This window comes from Anguilla rostrata, chromosome 11, assembly GCF_018555375.3.
Source record: "Anguilla rostrata isolate EN2019 chromosome 11, ASM1855537v3, whole genome shotgun sequence".
In the NCBI taxonomy this organism is placed as follows: Eukaryota; Metazoa; Chordata; class Actinopteri; order Anguilliformes; family Anguillidae; genus Anguilla; species Anguilla rostrata.
In genome coordinates this window covers 83,924-105,218 of record NC_057943.1, presented here as the reverse complement: position 1 = coordinate 105,218, position 21,295 = coordinate 83,924, and the positions used below count along the sequence as shown (strand labels likewise).

General features: G+C 43.0%; 1 protein-coding gene across 1 annotated transcript; it reads left to right on the top strand.

The window, feature by feature from the left end:
* The first annotated feature begins 11,236 nt into the window (after positions 1-11,236).
* ognb (osteoglycin, paralog b) lies at positions 11,237-19,820 on the top strand. The gene is made up of 6 exons (XM_064300304.1): positions 11,237-11,605; positions 15,219-15,318; positions 17,332-17,496; positions 17,804-18,006; positions 18,316-18,408; positions 18,641-19,820. The coding sequence occupies exons 1-6, from the start codon at positions 11,438-11,440 to the stop codon at positions 18,809-18,811; spliced, it is 900 nt and encodes a 299-aa protein (XP_064156374.1). The 5' UTR covers positions 11,237-11,437; the 3' UTR covers positions 18,812-19,820.
* The last annotated feature ends 1,475 nt before the right edge of the window (positions 19,821-21,295 follow it).

Here is a 21,295-nt window from a genome sequence, read left to right as displayed (position 1 = left end):
ACCTGACCAAACACACCCTAACCTGACCAAACACATACCAACTTGACCCAACACATCCTGACCTGACCTATGCCGCTTCAACATCGGCATATAACACATGTAACAGATCACTGGATCTGTTCTAAATCTTGAAAGTTATATTTTTCCAAACACGCTTTTTAATAATTTCACTCCATTAAAAAAGCAGTTCAGCCTGGTTTTCAAACACACATCCATTCAAGAGGGCTGTCCTGGAACAGTCATTAAAAATAACACTTATTCAGCTAAAAATGGAAAAGAAAATTTTATTACGTATTTATTATGTATTTTCCAAGGCAGTCTTGCTGGCTCATTCTTCTGTCACAGGAAAATGATGGACAATAAGCAGGTTGTCCTCAGTGTGCAGCATCTTCCAGCACATTACAGAATGGAAGCTAGTTAACACAAAGTCTCTCATTGCTAAGCACAGTACTGCACCCAGACTGGCCCCAAGAAATGATTTGTTTCTAAAAACATATATCTGAATAATTGCAATCAAAATATTGTCTTTCTGTATAAGACCCTGAAACATCATCACAAGTTGTTTCACAACCATTACATTTATTTGGCAGGTGCTTTTATCCAAAGCGACATACAAAAAGTGCATTTCATGGTCATGGACAACTACAAAACACAGGTTCAATAAGATACAATACTTATTTTGTACAGTTATTTCTAGCCAAGAACACAGTTTAGTTCAAACAGGGAACACTATTCTGACCTAACCGCTGCAAAGCCAACTAGGCAGAAGAACAAGCTACAGTATTAGGACAAATACAAATTACCAAAAAGTGCTGGGATGGGGGAACATGTAACAGGTGTCATGAAGGGGGTGGGGGGGTTGTGGATTTAGAATGAAATATACAGAGTGGTGGTAGTTAGTCCAGGTATAGTCTGAAGAGATGAGTCTTCAGACCACGGTGGAAAAAGGGTAGTGAGGGAGAGGTTCGAAGAGGGACAGGGAGTTCGTTCCACCACTGGGGAGCTAGGGTGGAGAAGCCCTGTGATCCCTTTGCTCGGGTGGGAGGGGGTATAAGGCGCCCTGCTGCTGCAGAGCGGAGTGGTCAAGCAGGCGTATAGGATCGAATCATGACATGCTCACACCGTGTACGTTCACACAATAACCCAACAGCACTTCCCAACCCTCTACAGACATACTCACACCGTGTACGTTCACACAATAACCCAACAGCACTTCACAACCCTCTACAGACATGCTCACATCGTGTATGTTCACACAATAACCCAACAGCACTTCACAACCCTCTACAAACATGCTCACATCGTGTACGTTCACACAATAACCCAACAGCACTTCACAACCCTCTACAGACATGCTCACACCATGTACGTTCACACAATAACCCAACAATAACCCACCATGTACGTTCACAAAATAACCCAACAGCACTCCACAAACCTCTACTGTAAGCAACACAGTGAAAATGTGCAGCTGGTTACATTTAAAAGCAAGTTGTGTTGAATCATGAAGAGGAATTCAGATGAAGGGATGGATGCAAAAAAAAAATAAAATAAAACTATCTTATTTAGATTAAACTGAAATAAATAAAAAAGTGATTAATTTCACACCAAAATGCAGAGTGCCATATTGCAATCCGGACAGAAATGTTCTGTTTATTTAAAGCGTAAACTACAAAACCAAAACTAGTAAATGCAGCCAAACAAATATATTAGGGAGATCCGAAAACAGCCTGATGTGAACCAGACACAGCATAGCATGAAAAGACAGATTGTTTTTCCAAAGCATTTCTATTCAATTATTCCTAAAATTAATAATCCTGCAGACAGGCTCCATGTGTTTGTAATTTGAGAGAGAGAGAGATTGTGAGAGAGAGAGAGAGCGCATGAAAGAGAGAGAGACATCAAAAATGTTACCATACCCAGTGGGTGGAAAGGCTTCAAGCTAATTTGTCTTCAATTTTGCTGTATGGTTTTCAATGACAGAGTGCAATGAGCATAGCACACCTGGAAAAGAAAACAGTCAAACTAATCTGTATGTCTCACGGAGTCAGCCAGCCAGTAAGTTAGCTAGATCTGGAGCAGGTGATTAATGCATATTGAGCACCGAAACAGGTCCACAGCATAGATGAGCAATGTACCACAACATTTTCAACATCCTTAAACAACTATTTCTACTATACTGAAACTAATACTCAACACTCGGTCCAATACTTAAGAGTCAACCAATATTAACATGGGCCGTCATTCTGTGCCTGCAGCTAAGTAGTAATTTAATGATTACCGGTGATCTGGCACCTATTTGAAAGGCCCTCATTACCCCTTGGTCACCGAAATACAGGTGAATTCTCTCAACCCCAAGTATGAGCAATACTGTCAGGAAACACTTCTTCTCTTTTTTCTTTTTTTGGGAACTCAAAGTTGAATGGATTCCATTACTCTGCATTTACACGACTGAAAGAACGCATCCTCATCCACATCCAGAGGTGGTTTCGAAGATCTGATAATCGGATGTATGTGGGTCCTTTGTGTCTGATGACATTTGATCTGGCCAGATGTGGCTGCAGATTCGTTGAGACGCGCTCAGATTTCTGATTAAAATGGAGCCTTTCTTTAGCAATGGCCAAGAGGCTGGCGAAACTAGGCTATATAAATATTTCCTCAAAGAAGGAATTTGTGAAAAGTCAGTTTTAGAGGAAAATGGAATTTTGTATCCTTTATTTATTCAGGGAGTCCCTTTGTGACATATGTCTGTTTTACAAGAGCCCTGATTACAAAAGTTCAAAGAACAACAAAATATACAAAGTAACAAAATATACAGAATAATGGACAGTAGAGAAGCGAGGATAAACACACATACATTCCTCTGTGGCCAGGCCCTGTAATACGGTGTGGGAATGGGTTAGGGTTATGTAATGTAAATGTAATGAATGACCCTCTAGGACTAGGAACTACAGCTTCGGTTTATTTTGGAGGACATTCCAAGTCTGTGGTGAATAGAAACTAAAAGCTGCTCTCCACAGGTTCAGTGGGGCAGAGGGACTGTAAAGAACAAGCCAGTTTTGAGGGAAGGATTCCTGAGCAGTAAAGACTTGACCGATAAATGTGAGGTAGGCAAGGAGTTTCTGAAGAAGAGCCTTGCACAAAAATGAAACTAACTCTGAGCCCTTCTGCTGGACCAGGACTTCCAGCTTACACTGTTATGTAAACCGCAATGGTGATTTTTAAAGTTGTTACCTGTAATAAAACGAAGTACTCTATGATCCAGAGGTTTCAGTGTAGTGGAACACACATGCATATATAATATATCCCCATAAACAGTCTGATTTGTACATTTTTGGTAAAATTCTAATTTATTACATATTTATATTTTACTAAATACGTGTCTTAAACAGATCCATAATCTATGATATGATATCGCATATCCGCCTGCCTGAGTGACATCCAGAGCTGGATGACCAAACACCAGCTCAAGCTCAACACAAACAAAACGGAACTTCTCCATATTCCTTCTCTTACCTCTCCCACTTCTCATCTCCCCATTTCTTTAGGAGACACTCCCCTACACCCTTCACAGAGTGCCCGAAATCTTGGAGTTGTGCTCGACAACAGGCTGTCACTCTCTGAGAATATCGCGGCAACCACCCGGTCGTGCAGGTTCATCCTGTACAATATCCGCAGAATAAGACCACTCCTCACCAATTATTCCACACAGCTCCTGGTCCAGGCCATGATACTGTCACGTCTGGACTACTGCAACTCCCTCCTGGCTGGCCTCCCAGCATCAGCCACCAGACCCCTTCAGCTCATCCAGAATGCAGCAGCACGTCTGGTTTACAACCTCCCTCGTGACTCCCACGTCACTCCCTCCTCATCTCCCTCCACTGGCTACCAGTGCAAGCTCGCATCCGGTTTAAGACACTGGTGCTTGCTTTCCAAGCAGTCAAGGGGTCAGCTCCTGGTTATCTGCAGAAGATGATCAGACCCTACAAGCCGGCCAGATCGCTCCGATCGGCTACTACAGGGCGGCTGATTCCTCCCCCTACACGAGCAGCAACAAGGTCTCGACTCTTTGCAGTTCTGGCCCCACGATGGTGGAACGATCTTCCAGTGGAGGTCAGAACAGCAGAGTGTCTGAGCACCTTCAAACGGAAACTCAAGACGCACCTCTTCTCTGTGTACCTCTCTCCTCTTCCCTAAACCCCCTCCCATAACTATAAAAAAAAAAAAAAAAAAAAATTTTTGTTCAGACTATCTTGTTTCTCCTTATTGTATGCATCATAGTAAAGGCTTTTTATCTACATGTTGTTCAATGGACTTAAGCGGACTTGATCCTGAGTTTGGTTACTCTGTTGTAAGTCGCTCTGGATAAGAGCGTCAGCTAAATACCTATAATGTAATGTAATGTAATGTAATATTTCAGACATCCTGTCCATGTACTGGTTCAGTCAAGCCTGAAGTAGTTTGACTATCAAAGATGGAAATCTTTCTCACAGTTATAAATGAATGGTTAACACACAGCTTTCTCTTGCTGAATTTTGACAAAAGGGAGATAATGGTAGTTGGACCCAAGTCTCTTAGGTGTAGACTACCTGATTACATACTAAACCATGATGGACTCTGTGTTGCTTCTAGTGCTGTTGCAGGGTGGTGATAGAGCCTTTACTACAGGTGATAGAGCTTTTACTACAGGTGAACAGGTGACAGAGCCTTTAACTACCGTGGGTGATAGAGCCTTTTCCTACTATGGGTGATAGAATCTTTACCTATCGCAGGTGATAGAACTTTTACCTACTGCAGGCGATAGAGCCTTTATCACAGGTGATAGAGCCTTTACCTAGAACCTGAACGTGCTCATATCATGCAGAACATGAACATGCTCATATCATGCAGAACCAGCTTCGAAAGCAGAATGGATTGTCCTGGGCCCTAGAAGGTGTGGGTGTACCTGTGTTCTGTGTTCTTACTGAGGCAAGAGGGAGGAATATTTACTGAAATAAACTGCTATTCATTCACACAGAAACTACTGTTATACAGCAGGACTCAGAGAACGACATTTCAGACTCATTAATACAGCTTATTATTTACGGCAAAAACACAGGCTGGTTACAACAGCAATGTCCAGGCAGGATGCACCCTCTTATCTGTGCTTTAGAGCATTATACCCCATTCCCACTGTAGAGCTGGAACCAGGCTGGGTCATTATAGCCCTTTTCCCACTGCAGAGCTGGAACCAGGCTGGCTCATTATAGCCCTTTCCCACTGTAGAGCTGGAACCAGGCTGGCTCATTATAGCCCTTTCCCCTTGTAGAGCTGGAACCAGGCTGGCTCATTATAGCCCTTTCCCACTGTAGAGCTGGAACCAGGCTGGGTCATTATAGCCCTTTTCCACTGTAGAGCTGGAACCAGGCTGGGTCATTACACCCCTCTCCCACTGTAGAGCTGGAACCAGGCTGGGTCATTGTAGCCCTTTCCTACTATAGAGCTGGAGCCAGGCTGGGTCATTATACCCCTTTCCCACTGCAGAGCTGGAACCAGGCTGGGTCATTATACCCCATTCCCACTGTAGAGCTGGAACCAGGCTGGGTCATTGTAGCCCTTTCCTACTATAGAGCTGGAGCCAGGCTGGGTCATTACACCCCTTTCCCACTGCAGAGCTGGAACCAGGCTGGGTCATTATACCCCATTCCCACTGTAGAGCTGGAACCAGGCTGGGTCATTATACCCCATTCCCACTGTAGAGCTGGAACCAGGCTGGGTCATTGTAGCCCTTTCCCACTGTAGAGCTGGAACCAGGCAAGGTCATTATAGCCCTTTCCCACTGTAGAGCTGGAACCAGGCTGGGTCATTACACCCCTTTCCCACTGTAGAGCTGGAACCAGGCTGGGTCATTGTAGCCCTTTCCTACTATAGAGCTGGAGCCAGGCTGGGTCATTACACCCCTTTCCCACTGCAGAGCTGGAACCAGGCTGGGTCATTATACCCCATTCCCACTGTAGAGCTGGAGCCAGGCTGGGTCATTACACCCCTTTCCCACTGCAGAGCTGGAACCAGGCTGGGTCATTATGCCCCATTCCCACTGTAGAGCTGGAAACAGGCTGGGTCATTGTAGCCCTTTCCCACTGTAGAGCTGAACCAGGCTGGGTCATTATAGCCCTTTCCTACTATAGAGCTGGAACCAGGCTGGGTCACTACACCCCTTTCCCACTGCAGAGTTGGAACCAGGCTGGGTCATTACACCCCTTTCCCACTGCAGAGCTGGAACCAGGCTGGGTCATTATACCCCTTTCCCACTGCAGAGCTGGAACCAGGCTGGGTCATTACACCCCTTTCCCACCGCAGAGCTGGAACCAGGCTGGGTCATTACACCCCTTTCCCACTGCAGAGCTGGAACCAGGCTGGGTCATTATACCCCTTTCCCACTGCAGAGCTGGAACCAGGCTGGGTCATTATAGCTCATTCCCACTGTGGAGCTGGAACCAGGCTGGGTCATATAGCCATTCAGACATTCAGATATTTCTAAGCAATCTTTCTGTTTGGATGAAGTATTAACCAGTAAATAAACAAATATTCTCCTGAAATCCCCTTCACATCCTGAGAATGGAAAAAAAATCCCCTCTGTTTTACAAATTATTTCTTCAAATGCAGACAGAGCAGATTTCAGGATTACATTCCAGCACAGTGCCAAGGATCTGAATGGAAAATGGCTTCGTCTAACCTTTAAAAAAATGAGGGGGTGGGGGTGCAGTGGAGGAATGTTGCTTCCAACTTTGCATTCTCTAAAGAACCCCTAGATTCAGTCTCAGTGATGATACCTCAACCAAGCAGCCAACCCAAGTGAAACGGGCACATGGATCGAGCCCATATATCTGGTTGCACACATGAAGTGTGCAGGGAAATGCTGGTAATCAGGCAAAACATGGCACAGACTGATTCTACTGCAGGGTATAAAGAGTGTTACTCACCATTCTGATATTCCAACAAATTTAAAATACCTTTTTGTAATGCAGCATCTCTTCAGATTGCTCATTCCGTATGTAGCTTTGACTGCCTTGGACCTTTGGATAAATATGAATAAATACACGCACGCACGCACGCACGCACACACGCACACACACACACACAGGTAAGCACGGCACATTTTCAGGTGAGTTTTAAAAGTAACCAGTTCTTCCAAGTTCAAGGCTAAATGTGAGGTCACATTTTTGCATGCTTTTGTAATTGCATATCTCTTGTATTAGTTGCACTGTACTACTGTAAACACTGACATATGGATATTATATACAGCAGCATATATTGGTGAAAATAACAAAGTGCAAGATACAGTGGAGATGGCTGTGGGGGGGTGCTGGTGGGGGCGAGGGAGGAGCGTATGTACTTCAGATGGCAGCTGTGTTTTCAGTTACACCACACTACCGTCTCTGGCCATGGGCCAGGGGCGGAGAATGTTTTTACAGTGTTAATGTTCTGTAGTACGCCTGTGTCAGGGTGTTATTCTCCGGGTCGGACTTATTTCGTGACATTAATGCTTCTTTAATGTGAACCATATGGTCTGGAAAGGCTCTCCATGCTTCCATCTGTGAGACTGTGAGTCTTCAGCCTGGCAGTGTTTACACCACAAATTATATGAACTCTGGTCTCAGGGTTACGTTGTGAATATTAACTCTGGGTGCAGTATTATATTGTGAATAGTAACTCTGGGTGCAGTATTATATTGTGAATATTAACTCTGGGTGCAGTATTATATTGTGAATAGTAACTCTGGGTGCAGTATTATATTGTGAATATTAACTCTGGGTGCAGTATTATATTGTGAATAGTAACTCTGGGTGCAGTATTATATTGTGAATAGTAACTCTGGGTGCAGTATTATATTGTGAATAGTAACTCTGGGTGCAGTATTATATTGTGAATATTAACTCTGGGTGCAGTATTATATTGTGAATATTAACTCTGGGTGCAGTATTATATTGTGAATAGTAACTCTGGGTGCAGTATTATATTGTGAATAGTAACTCTGGTGCATATTATATTGTGAATAGTAACTCTGGGCTTCAGTACTGTGATATATTGTGAATATTAACCTGGGTGCAGTATTATATTGTGAATATTAACTCTGGGTGCAGTATTATATTGTGAATATTAACCTGGGTGCAGTATTATATTGTGAATATTAACTCTGGGTGCAGTATTATATTGTGAATATTAACTCTGGGTGCAGTATTATATTGTGAATATTAACCCTGGGTGCAGTATTATATTGTGAATATTAACCCTGGGTGCAGTATTATATTGTGAATATTAACCCTGGGTGCAGTATTATATTGTGAATATTAACTCTGGGTGCAGTATTATATTGTGAATATTAACTCTGGGTGCAGTATTATATTGTGAATATTAACTCTGGGTGCAGTATTATATTGTGAATAGTAACTCTGGGTGCAGTATTATATTGTGAATAGTAACTCTGGGTGCAGTATTATATTGTGATATATAACCTGGGTGCAGTATTATATTGTGAATATTAACCCTGGGTGCAGTATTATATTGTGAATATTAACCCTGGGTGCAGTATTATATTGTGAATATTAACCCTGGGTGCAGTATTATATTGTGAATAGTAACTCTGGGTGCAGTATTATATTGTGAATATTAACTCTGGGTGCAGTATTATATTGTGAATATTAACCCTGGGTGCAGTATTATATTGTGAATATTAACCCTGGGTGCAGTATTATATTGTGAATATTAACCCTGGGTGCAGTATTATATTGTGAATATTAACTCTGGGTGCAGTATCATATTGTGAATATTAACACAAAGAGCAGAATAACCCCAGAATATCACATAAATGCTGGATTGGGTGAAGATGCTGTAACTCAGGCAGACATGACACATGGATAATATCAATGCCAGACTCCACAAATCGCTGGATGAGATCTCCTGTGGACAGGGTTAGGGTTATCTCATCGCTGGATGAGATCTCCTGTGGACAGGGTTAGGGTTAGGGTTATCTCATCGCTGGATGAGATCTCCTGTGGACAGGGTTAGGGTTAGGGTTATTATCCTGGATAAAGTCTCCTGACAGTTACTACCTACATACCTGATGAGATTCCTGTGACAGTGTTAGGGTTATCTCATGCTGATAGATCTCCTGTGCATTAGGACAGTTATCTAAAATTGTGCTGGTTTCTCATGTTCATGAGATCTAACCATAACATGATGTTGCAGGTCTACCATATATTTATAGAAAAATATGCATGAAGACTGTAAACTTCTGATTGAGATTATGTACGCAACAGCAGCTGGCTCAGTTATATCAAACCTATTGATGTATTTCAATGAAATGATAAGATTTATGCTGATAGCAATGATTTCAAGAAATGTATGATATGTTAATACAAGGTTACCAGTATTTGCTGTAATAAAATTTGGCTGGGTGTAAACCCATTTCTGTATATTATGAAGATACCTGCACATGAATACGCATAACCAGCGAGGGCACAGTTATATCGACTTTAGCAACTGATTTCCAGATTTGAACAGGATAGAATTTTACATGCTGGCATGAGGCACTGGCAGTTCTGCAGAGCTACAGAGCTGGTGGCATGAGGCAGTGGCAGCTCTACAGAGCTACAGAGCTGGTGGCATGAGGCAGTGGCAGCTCTACAGAGCTACAGAGTCCTGTCATAGGCATGGCAGCTCTACAGAGCTACAGAGGCTGGTGGCATGAGGCATGGCAGTTCTACAGAGCTACAGAGCTGGTGGCATGAGGGTGGCAGTTCTAAGAGCTACGAGCTGTGGCATGAGGCAGTGGCAGCACTGACAGAGTGACAGGAGTGGTGTGCATGAGGCAGTGGCAGCTCTACAGAGCTACAGAGCTGGTGGCATGAGGCAGTGGCAGCTCTACAGAGCTACAGAGCTGGTGGCATGAGGCAGTGGCAGCTCTACAGAGCTACAGAGCTGGTGGCATGAGGCAGTGGCAGCTCTACAGAGCTACAGAGCTGGTGGCATGAGGCAGTGGCAGTTCTACAGAGCTACAGAGCTGGTGGCATGAGGCAGTGGCAGTTCTACAGAGCTACAGAGCTGGTGGCATGAGGCAGTGGCAGCTCTACAGAGCTACAGAGCTGGTGGCATGAGGCAGTGGCAGCTCTACAGAGCTACAGAGCTGGTGGCATGAGGCAGTGGCAGCTCTACAGAGCTACAGAGCTGGTGGCATGAGGCAGTGGCAGCTCTACAGAGCTACAGAGCTGGACAGGAGTTTTATAAGCAGAAAGGAAATGATATCCAGCCTCACGCTTCAGAGCCAAATAGAGGGAATATCCCGGTATGGCCAAAAGAACTTTTAAAAACTTTCAAATAAATTAGAATAACAAATGCTGTTTGTGGCACAGATGTGATGTGATGAGGCTTTAGCCTTCAAAATTCACCACAGCACACAGCACACATAGGCAGGTTTTTCCCTAAAACATAAACATCACAAGCAACAGCTTCAGCACCTGATATATACATTATACTAAATCAGAAACACACAATCAGAAGCTCCAGGCTACCAGTGTATGTAGTGATAGTTCAGATGATCTGCCTATGACTCCAATGACAAGTGGACAACTTGTCATTTACAAATATTCTCCACCTCACACGTCCCTTTAGAGCCTCCTGAATCAAAGCCATGTCCACAGGTGACCCAGGTCTGAATGTACATGGGAAATTCAAACAGGTCATGGAAAAAACTGTCATGAAGGATGCCATCTGGCCAATGCTCAATTTTTCAAAGTTTATAAAGTAGAACACTTGGTAAATGACTTAAAAAAATGTAATTTAAAAAGTCATAAATTAAAATTAAAGTTAAAAGTTCAGCATATAAATCATCAGACATCCTGTCAGCTCTTTCCTGGCTGGGGCGCAGTGGCCATTTATCTTGCACAGTCTCACTAGATGGATCAGGCTGAAATTTAAATGGCAACAATACATGGCATCAAAATTAATGATAATATTATTTTATTCACTTTTAAATCATGCTAAGAGATAAAGTTGTATTTTATGTATCTTAATTTGTGAAGATTTCCATACCTCACTGTAATTACAGTTTGATTTTTATTAAAATAAGCCACTGAAAAAAAAAAAAAATCTGAATGTCAATGTTTAAAATTCCAGAATGAGTTGTGTTGCCTTTATGCGAAACGGAGATGCACTCTTTAAAGCAGGAAACCTGGAGACAAACACAGCTGTTCCCCTGCTCTCTGTTCGGCAGGTACAGGGTTAAAAATCCTCCAGAAGAGCAAGTATTCCCTGGCAGCAGCTCATAAAGGCTTGAAATTCTGTTTTGGAAAAGATCGGACTTTATTCTCAGGCATTAAGAGAGTGCACAGCCGTACCTGCTCTCAGACCACACTGAGCACGTGCGGAGAGAGAGAGAGCGAGCAAGAGAGAGAGAGAGATGGAGCTCAGAACCATGCTTTTGTCCCTGCTGCTGGTGCCCGGGGTTGTGTGCTATGCAGGTAAAACCCAGGACTGGAGCCCTCTGTACAAACACACACCTGCGAGCCGTAGTCAAGAGGATGCCTCACTCCGTTCCGGCATTTTCAAGGAGGCTAAGAAACCAAAGGTACTGCAGTTTCATTTGGGATTCTCTGGGTGACATTTTGACTCCATGCACCATATGCCAAGATCTCTGACGGGAACTATAGTTTCATTTCTCACAGAACAATCCAACAATTATTGTAAAGTATACAAATCCAACTTTACTGGGCATTACTGTAACTACAGAGATAGGTGTAGTGTAACTACAGAGCATACGCACACACAATCGCGCACACACACACACACACACACACACACGCACGCGCACGCACGCATGCACGCGCGCACACACACACACTTTGTTATACAATTACTACACAAGATTTACATCAATGTTGAATGTCTGCCATTGGTTTAATGGAGGGAAGATTAATTGGCTGTTTAGCAGGAGTTCTGCCTGTGGAAACTTGGTGGGAACTCCACCGAAGGACCATAATGACTGGAGTGGGTGAAAAGCACACATATCCGCACTACCTGGGAAATAGTGACCCAGGTCTTTTAGCAACTATTCACCTGAATGTGATCTTCCGCATACAAGTATGTTGGGTTAACAGAGAAAGAAATGATTGCAAAACAAGAACTGTTTCACATAAAAAATGACCTGCCCTGTGTAATTAGTTGTTTTTACAGAGAGAAATATTTATACAATTCCAATAGCCATGTTACTTTAAAATGTCATTCATTCTAAATGGCCCAATTATATGAATTGAGATTTTATGTTTTTCCATGAAATATTGAGATAGTACTTTGCTGGTCCAATGGTTCCTTTGTTTAGCTATTATAATTCTTGCACCGGTATTCATGTCTCAGATTTAAATGAATGCTTCGTAAAATGATAGGAAAACCTCAAGAGTAAACTAATGCAGCAGAGATGATACTGCATGCTCTTTATGCTCAATCTTCTCTAAACTGCATCCTCTTTATTCTCAACCTTCTCTAATCTGCATCCTCTTTATGCTCAACCTTCTCTAAACTGCATCCTCTTTATGCGCAACCTTCTCTAATCTGCATCCTCTTTATGCTCAACCTTCTCTAAACTGCATCCTCTTTATTCTCAACCTTCTCTAAACTGCATCCACTTTATGCTCAACCTTCTCTAAACTGCATGCTCTTTATGCTCAACGTTCTCTAAACTGCATCCTCTTTATGCTCAACCTTCTCTAAACTGCATGCTCTTTATGCTCAACGTTCTCTAAACTGCATCCTCTTTATGCTCAACCTTCTCTAAACTGCATCCTCTTTATGCTCAACCTTCTCTAAACTGCATGCTCTTTATGCTCGACCTTCTCTAAACCGCATCCACTTAATGCTCAACCTTCTCTAAACTGCATTCTCTTTATGCTCAACCTTCTCTAAACAGCATTCTCTTTATGCTTGACCTTCTCTAAACTGCATTCTCTTTATGCTCAACCTTCTCTAAACTGCATGCTCTTTATGCTCAACCTTCTCTAAACAGCATTCTCTTTATGCTTGACCTTCTCTAAACTGCATTCTCTTTATGCTCAACCTTCTCTAAACAGCATTCTCTTTATGCTTGACCTTCTCTAAACTGCATTCTCTTTATGCTTGACCTTCTCTAATCTGCATCCTCTTTATGCTCAACCTTCTCTAAACTGCATCCTCTTTATGCGCAACCTTCTCTAATCTGCATCCTCTTTATGCTCAACCTTCTCTAAACTGCATCCTCTTTATTCTCAACCTTCTCTAAACTGCATCCACTTTATGCTCAACCTTCTCTAAACTGCATGCTCTTTATGCTCAACGTTCTCTAAACTGCATCCTCTTTATGCTCAACCTTCTCTAAACTGCATCCTCTTTATGCTCAACCTTCTCTAAACTGCATCCACTTTATGCTCAACCTTCTCTAAACTGCATGCTCTTTATGCTCAACGTTCTCTAAACTGCATGCTCTTTATGCTCGACCTTCTCTAAACCGCATCCACTTAATGCTCAACCTTCTCTAAACTGCATTCTCTTTATGCTCAACCTTCTCTAAACAGCATTCTCTTTATGCTTGACCTTCTCTAAACTGCATTCTCTTTATGCTCAACCTTCTCTAAACTGCATGCTCTTTATGCTCAACCTTCTCTAAACAGCATTCTCTTTATGCTTGACCTTCTCTAAACTGCATTCTCTTTATGCTCAACCTTCTCTAAACAGCATTCTCTTTATGCTTGACCTTCTCTAAACTGCATTCTCTTTATGCTCAACCTTCTCTAAAAGAGACGGTGTGAAACCTGAAGTAATAGACGAAACAGCATGCTAGTTTTGACCATAGTTCTGGTGAGGCAGGCTTAGGGTTAAAGAGTTAACACAGAGAGGAACCAAAGCCTGATGTGGTGTCAAGCACTGCCCTAAATACAGGAGAATATTAAGTTTGCAATTAATTTGAGGAATTTACCAAACTAAAAATTTATTTCTGTGATTATGCATATGATTCTATAATTTTCTATGTTTTCTATGAATTTGCAGGCGATAATGATTGATCATTTTGAGAATAAATTATTAGTGTAGTGTGGAGTTTGAGGAGAGTAATCGATTGATGCAATGTGGATATTGAGAGTAATTGATGATGTAGTGTGGATTTTGAGAGTAATTTGGTGTAGTGTGGATTGAGAATAATTTGTTGGTGTAGTGTGGATATTGTGGGTAATTGTTGGTGTAGTGTGGATTTTGAGATTAATTTGTTGGTGTAGTGTGGATTTTGATGGTAATTTGTTGGTGTAGTGTGGATTTTGATGGTAATTTGTTGGTGTAGTGTGGCTATTGAGGGTAATTGTTGGTGTAGTGTGGATATTGAGAGTAATTTGTTGGTGTAGTGGGGTGTTGTGAGATCAGCATTAATGAATTCTGGCTTCATAACCTGGACAACAGAAGCCTCAGGGAAGGTATTTGGGCATAATTATGTCAGATGTCCAGTACCGTAACAGATACCAGGTTATTCAGAATCATGTCTGATATCCAACACTTATCAAGAGGTTCCTATGAGAGAACATGGATCTCAGTATTTATTCCTGTGTTCACTTTGGTCATTTGCCTTATACTCTCAATGAATTTAAGTGGGTGTTCCTAATATCATGGAATTATGAAATGCATATGTCACCACAGACTTGAATCGTTGATCTGCTATCCAAGACGATTTCCCTCAAAAACATGACGTAGGCGGAAATCACCAGAGAGTAAAAGCTTCACTGATATTGGGCCGAACCCTGAATAGGAACAGAAGTGCGGAACAGCTTGCTAGGACACATTGAAAATGGAGTTCCTTTGGGGTTTCAAATCATGGTCTGACACAGTAATGGAGGCTACTAGACAGCAGAAGTCTAGATGGGTCTAATGCAGTGATTCTCATCCCTGATCCTGGGGGGCTGTAATGTCTGTGGTTTGCATTTTCACATTAAAAATAGTAACTGCAAAAATCTACTTAAAATCAAACCTGAGAAAATCGGAGAGATGAGTTAACCATTAATTGAGGTACTTTAATTGACTAATTAAATGCTGTTAAATGCTAAATAAATAATTATAATAATATATAATAATAAATAATATAATAATAAGAGCATACGTTGTATAAATAACTGTATGAGTCTCAGACTGACAGCATGCAGTATATTATGGTCAGCTTGTGTAATTTGCAGACTCCGGCCATCAGCATCCTAGACTCAGACCAAGGCCCTGCCCACCTGCAGGCAGACGAACCTGAAAGCACCCCAGCAGCTGTTAACAAGGACGATGCAGGTGAGACTGACCTGCACTCACACCTGTGGCACGCCTTGCACAGACAGCACTGTGACATGCCTTGCACAGACAGCACTGTGACACGCCTTGCACAGACAGCACTGTGACACGCCTTGCACAGACCGCACTGTGACACGCCTTGCACAGACAGCACTGTGACACGCCTTGCACAGACAGCACTGTGACACGCCTTGCACAGACAGCACTGTGACACGCCTTGCACAGACACGCCTTGCACAGACCGCACTGTGACACGCCTTGCACAGACAGCACTGTGGCACGCCTTGCACAGACACGCCTTGCACAGACCGCACTGTGACACGCCTTGCACAGACGGCACTGTGGCACGCCTTGCACAGACACAGACACGCCTTGCACAGGCACTGTGACACGCCTTGCACAGACAGCACTGTGCAGCCTTCACAGGACACGCTTGCACGGGAAGCACTGTGACACGCCTTGCACAGACAGCACTGTGACACGCCTTGCACAGACAGCACTGTGGCACGCCTTGCACAGACACGCCTTGCACAGACAGCACTGTGACACGCCTTGCACAGACCGCACTGTGACACGCCTTGCACAGACGGCACTGTGGCACGCCTTGCACAGACACGCCTTGCACAGACAGCACTGTGGCACGCCTTGCACAGACGGCACTGTGACACGCCTTGCACAGACACGCCTTGCACAGACAGCACTGTGACACGCCTTGCACAGACAGCACTGTGACACGCCTTGCACAGACGGCACTGTGGCACGCCTTGCACAGACAGCACTGTGTCTTTTGTCTTGTTTCCTCAGTTTCCCTTTGTCTGAACATCTGAAACCATTCAGTGTGACAAATATGCAATAATAAAGGAAATTAGGTACTTTTTCATGGCACTGTACGGCAACCACAATAAAATGACAAAGGTGATAAATATTGTCCAGATACTGGTAAAATATTTAGACACTCACTCTCCCACGACAGTTATCTGGCTTGCAAAGTTACAAATTCCTAAAAAGCCCAACAAAGTACTCGCATGGCAAACCATTTCTTGCACAGTCCAAGCAGCAGAATTAATACAATGGACAGGTTTTCCAGGAAGACAAAATAAGTTCAATCTTTGAAATTAAAAATTTTAGTGTTCACTAATATTTTGATTTAATATGCTGATGCATTTGATTTGAACAGTTACTGATGTGTGTTGTTTTCCTGCTCATTGACATATTTAATCTGACCGACCCGTGTCCCTGTGTCCCCGCAACCCCGTATCCCCATGTCCCCGTATCCCTGTGTCCCCGTGTCCCTGTATCCCCATGTCTCTGTATCCCTGTGTCCCCATGTCTCTGTATCCCCATGTCCCCGTATCCCTGTGTCCCCGTGTCACTGAATATTTTGATTATTGCTGTGCATTGATTGATACTGTGTGTGTTGTTTTCCCCATGTCATATTATCTGCCGACCCGTGTCCCTGTGTCCCGCATCCCCCGTATCCCCATGTCCCTGTATCCTGTGTCCCTGTTCCCTGTTCCCCGTTCCCTGTTCCCTGTATCCCCATGTCTCTGTATCCCCATGTCCCCGTATCCCTGTGTCCCCGTGTCCCTGTATCCCCATGTATCTGTATTCCTGTGTCCCTGTATCTGTGTCCCTGTGTCCCTGTATCCCCATGTCTCTGTATTCCTGTATCCCCGTGTCCCTGTATTCCTGTATCCCTGTGTCCCTGTATCCCCGTGTCCCCGTGTCCCTGTATCCCCATGTCTCTGTATTCCTGTGTCCCCGTATCCCCGTGTCCCTGTATCCCCGTGTCCCTGTGTGCCCATGTCCCCGTATCCCTGTATCCCCGTGTCCCTTTATCCCCATGTCCCCGTATCCCTGTGTCCCTGTATCCCCATGTCCCTGTATCCCTGTTCCCCATGTTCCCGTATCCCTGTGTCCCCATGTCCCTGTGTCCCTGTATCCCCATGTCCCCGTATCCCTGTGTCCCTGTATCCCCGTGTCCCTGTGTCCTGGTGTGTAACACCGTCTCAGAGCTGCCCACATGCCTGATGTGCGTGTGCCTGACGGGGTCGGTCTACTGTGAGGAGGTTCTGCCAGACATGACGGCTGTGCCCCCTTTGCCCAAGGAAACTGCCTACCTCTATGCCCGCTACAACAAGATCACCAAGATCACCAACAAAGACTTTGCTGACATCAGTGAGCTGCATTCTGAGTGCTTTTACAGGCGCTGTTCAGATCACATGACGCAGGTCGGCCCCTGAGGCCAGGCACGGCAATACTGCCAAACAATAATTCTGTTTTATAACACCATTCATCTCATTCACTGTTCCCAATCTACTGGTCTTCTGTCATTTCCTGTGTTGCTTCAGAAATTGAATATTACAATTTTTCTAATGAACATTGCTCATTTTAGTGACTACTCAAAAGGGGTAATTTACCCTATCAAAGCAGATAACCCAGGCTGCAGTAGCATGCTACAGAAACCCTCTCTCTCTCACTGCAGCAACACTGAAGAGGATTGATCTGACAGGAAACCTCATCTCAGAGATTGAGGACGGAGCATTCTCCAAGCTCCTCCTGCTGGAAGAGCTGACACTGGCAGAAAACAGGCTGGTTAAGCTGCCCATGCTGCCCTCCACGCTCACCACCTTCAATGCCAACAACAACCAGCTCAAAACCAAGGGGGTGAAGGCCAACGCTTTCAAGGTGCCCCCTGCAGGACCCACACAGAATAACATCTCCAGCATGAAGCACTAATGAGTCAGTGGCCTAGAACCAGTGAACTATCACTCAATCACATTGTGATACATAGCACATTTTACACAGAATTACTGCGTAAAACAGCAGTATGGTGCATTGTATAGAGCAGAAGTGTGACACAGATACTGTTAATGTGTTGGTACTTAGTTGTAAAGTTGTGAGAATCACCTTGTGAAAAGGCAGACTTTTTCCAAATGGATTGGAGCTGTAACTGTGGGAGATGCAGATGTGCTGACCCCTTGTCCCTCTGTGCAGAAGCTTACCAAGCTGGCCTACCTGTACCTGGCCGACAACGAGCTGGAGGCCGTACCACACCTTCCCGAGAGTCTTCGTGTGGTACATCTGCAGGTAAGCCCCTAAACACCCTTCCCTGCCATCAGACACCCCTATGCACCCCTAAACACCCCCTCCTGCCTCTAATTACCCCTCCCTACCCCTAAATACCCCTCTAAAGTGAGAGAGAGAAAGAGGGGTTGGGGGGTTATACACTGATGTTTAGGGATGAGGAGTGGTGCCTATTTCTCCATTACAGACAGAACCCCATCACAGCCCTGTCCATCTGTTTCTTTCCATCACACAGAACAATAACATCACGTCCATAAATGACATGACCTTCTGCAAAGGGAACACCACACGCTACCTGCGCACCAACATGAATGTGATCCGACTGGACGGGAACCCCGTGGGTCTCGGGATGTACCCCAACAGCTTCATCTGCCTGCGGTCACTGCCTATTGGACGGTACTACTAAGCCAGTGCTGTGTACATTAGGAGGGCTAACAGCTAAGGCCACCTGCCAGCACCATGTCCTGCTGTGATATTCGCAAACAGAAAAGGTCAAAGTATTTTCAGCAGAGGTTACTTCTGGTCAGAACTGACATTTTTATTTCTGGCTGTTGGGACTTACATTTTGTAAGCATACACTTCATACGCTCTATAAGCATACACTTCATACATTCTGTAAGCATACACTTCATACACTCTGTCCACTTCATACGTCATGTAAGCATACACTACATATGCTCTGTAAGCATACAATTAATATGCCCTGTAAGAACTCACTTCATACACTCTAAGCATACACTTCATACACACTGTGAGCACACACTTCATATACTGTGAGCACACACTTCATACACTCTGTGAGCATACACTTCGTACACACTGTAGATACCAGGGGGCATCTGGTTCAACTGCAAAGTCTAAAACTGCAGTTTGAGTTTCTTTTAGCATTTTACACAATTGAATGAGCCTCAGAGTCTAAAACTGTGGTATCATTACAGTCATATCACCACCAAGTCATGATGTCAGATTCATATCTTTGTGCCGATGGTGGAAACAGAGTTCAGGGTAGAGACAGTATTAGAAAGAGAAATCATGTCCCAAACGCTACCGCCCTGAACACACAGAGTTTAACTCTGAATTTCCCACAATTCTGTGAATTACCTTAATTTCAACTGTTTTTAATGTTAAAAGCAAACGTAACAAGTAATAATGTGCATAAATTCAGTCTATGTTCTGTGCAGTAATCAATAAAGTACAGCAATGTTGACCTTACCTATGAGATAGTTTACATTTGAAATGGATAGAGTAGTATAATCAATACTATATCCTTTCCATATGAGTATGTACCATAAGTCACAAAATGACTTCAAATAATAACAGCAATATTTCTTAGAATTTTTACTTTTCTGAACCAATGAACAGAGACTGTACTTGTGTCATTCATCTTTTAATAAAAATGACATTTTCTAACTTAAGACAGCCTGTCATCATTATTATTACTATTATTTTTTATTGTTGTTGTTATTGTTAAATAGGTCAGTCTAATTAGCCAGTAGCACTGATCCCTGATCCCACATGTAGACTAGTTAAGCTAGCAGCTCTGCCCAATACTGGATATCGAACTCTAGTACTACACTCAAAAAATGTAGGCTGTTGGAGTGTCTTCAGTGTGTTTATTATATATGTTTATTATTATTATTATTATACATATGTTTGTTCTGTGTGTCCTCAGCTTATCCTCAGTGTGTGTTCTGTCTGTCCTAAGGATGTGCTCAGCGTGTGTCCTGTGTGAGTTTAGCCGGTGCTTGGTGAGTGTCCTGTGTGTCTTCTTCGTTGTCAGCTGAGAAAAAAATAAAACCAATTTTTAACTTTTTTAAATTAAAAAAAAAAAAATTTTCATGTTAAAAAATACTTAGTGTTAAATCTAAGCAAAAGTAAGTAACAATAGGATGGTATCTCTGGCACTGCGCTGGACTGGTTATTTTCCTGTAAATCAAACTGTGCCAATCTGACACTTTAAATCAACAACTTCAGTGGTCTCATGTGGTGTACCTCAAGGCTCAATTCTTGGACCAGTATTGTTCTCCTTATATATCCTACCACTAGGCCATATTATCCATCATAATATCTCTCATTGCAGTGCAGAGGATACATAGCTGTACTTCTCTGTAAAGAAAAATGATTTTAAGAAGTTAGCTACTTTACTTGACTTTACTTAGCAGCAGTTTAAAAGCTGGATGTCACAGAACTATTTTACAACTAAATACTGACAAGACAGAAGTCCTTATTATTGGCCCTAAAATCACTTCCAAAAATGATATCCATTCAATCGTATGGATATAATCCTCTCTTTTATGCTGCTTCAATTGTTTCCTTGTGTAGTAATCTTATACCACATTCTTTTATCTTTTCAAGAAAGCACTTTGTGCTCTTTGCTTGAAAGGTGCTGTATAAATAAAATAAATTGCCATTTTCTAAAAAAACATCAACAGTAAAATAAAGGTCAACAAAAATGGCAGTTCAAAGGAGCTATAGTACAAATGAACAGTGTTCAAATAAAACAAATAATAAAACAAATAGGTTCTTTATTTTTCCTGCACAATCTTAAAATCTTGAATTATCAATAAGGAGAAAAATGTCAACTGTCATCATGAAGTGGAACCTCAGGCTTTCAGTCTGTTTCAATGAGCGCCTGAAAAATTGCGCATTTCAAATTCAGACCCTCTCTGGCAAAGGCTGCTCTTAAGCAGAGCACAAAAACCACCCTTTAAGACTGAACACATTCTATCATACACATTCATCAGGATTTAACCCTGAGACCTAAACAGGCAAAATCTGCTTTTACAATCTGACCTGCTCGGGGAGTTTTACCTTTGAAAAAGAGGCATTCCCCTTGCAGGAAATGGCTTAAATCGCACAGTTTATTTGAATCTGTGATGAATGTAAAAGC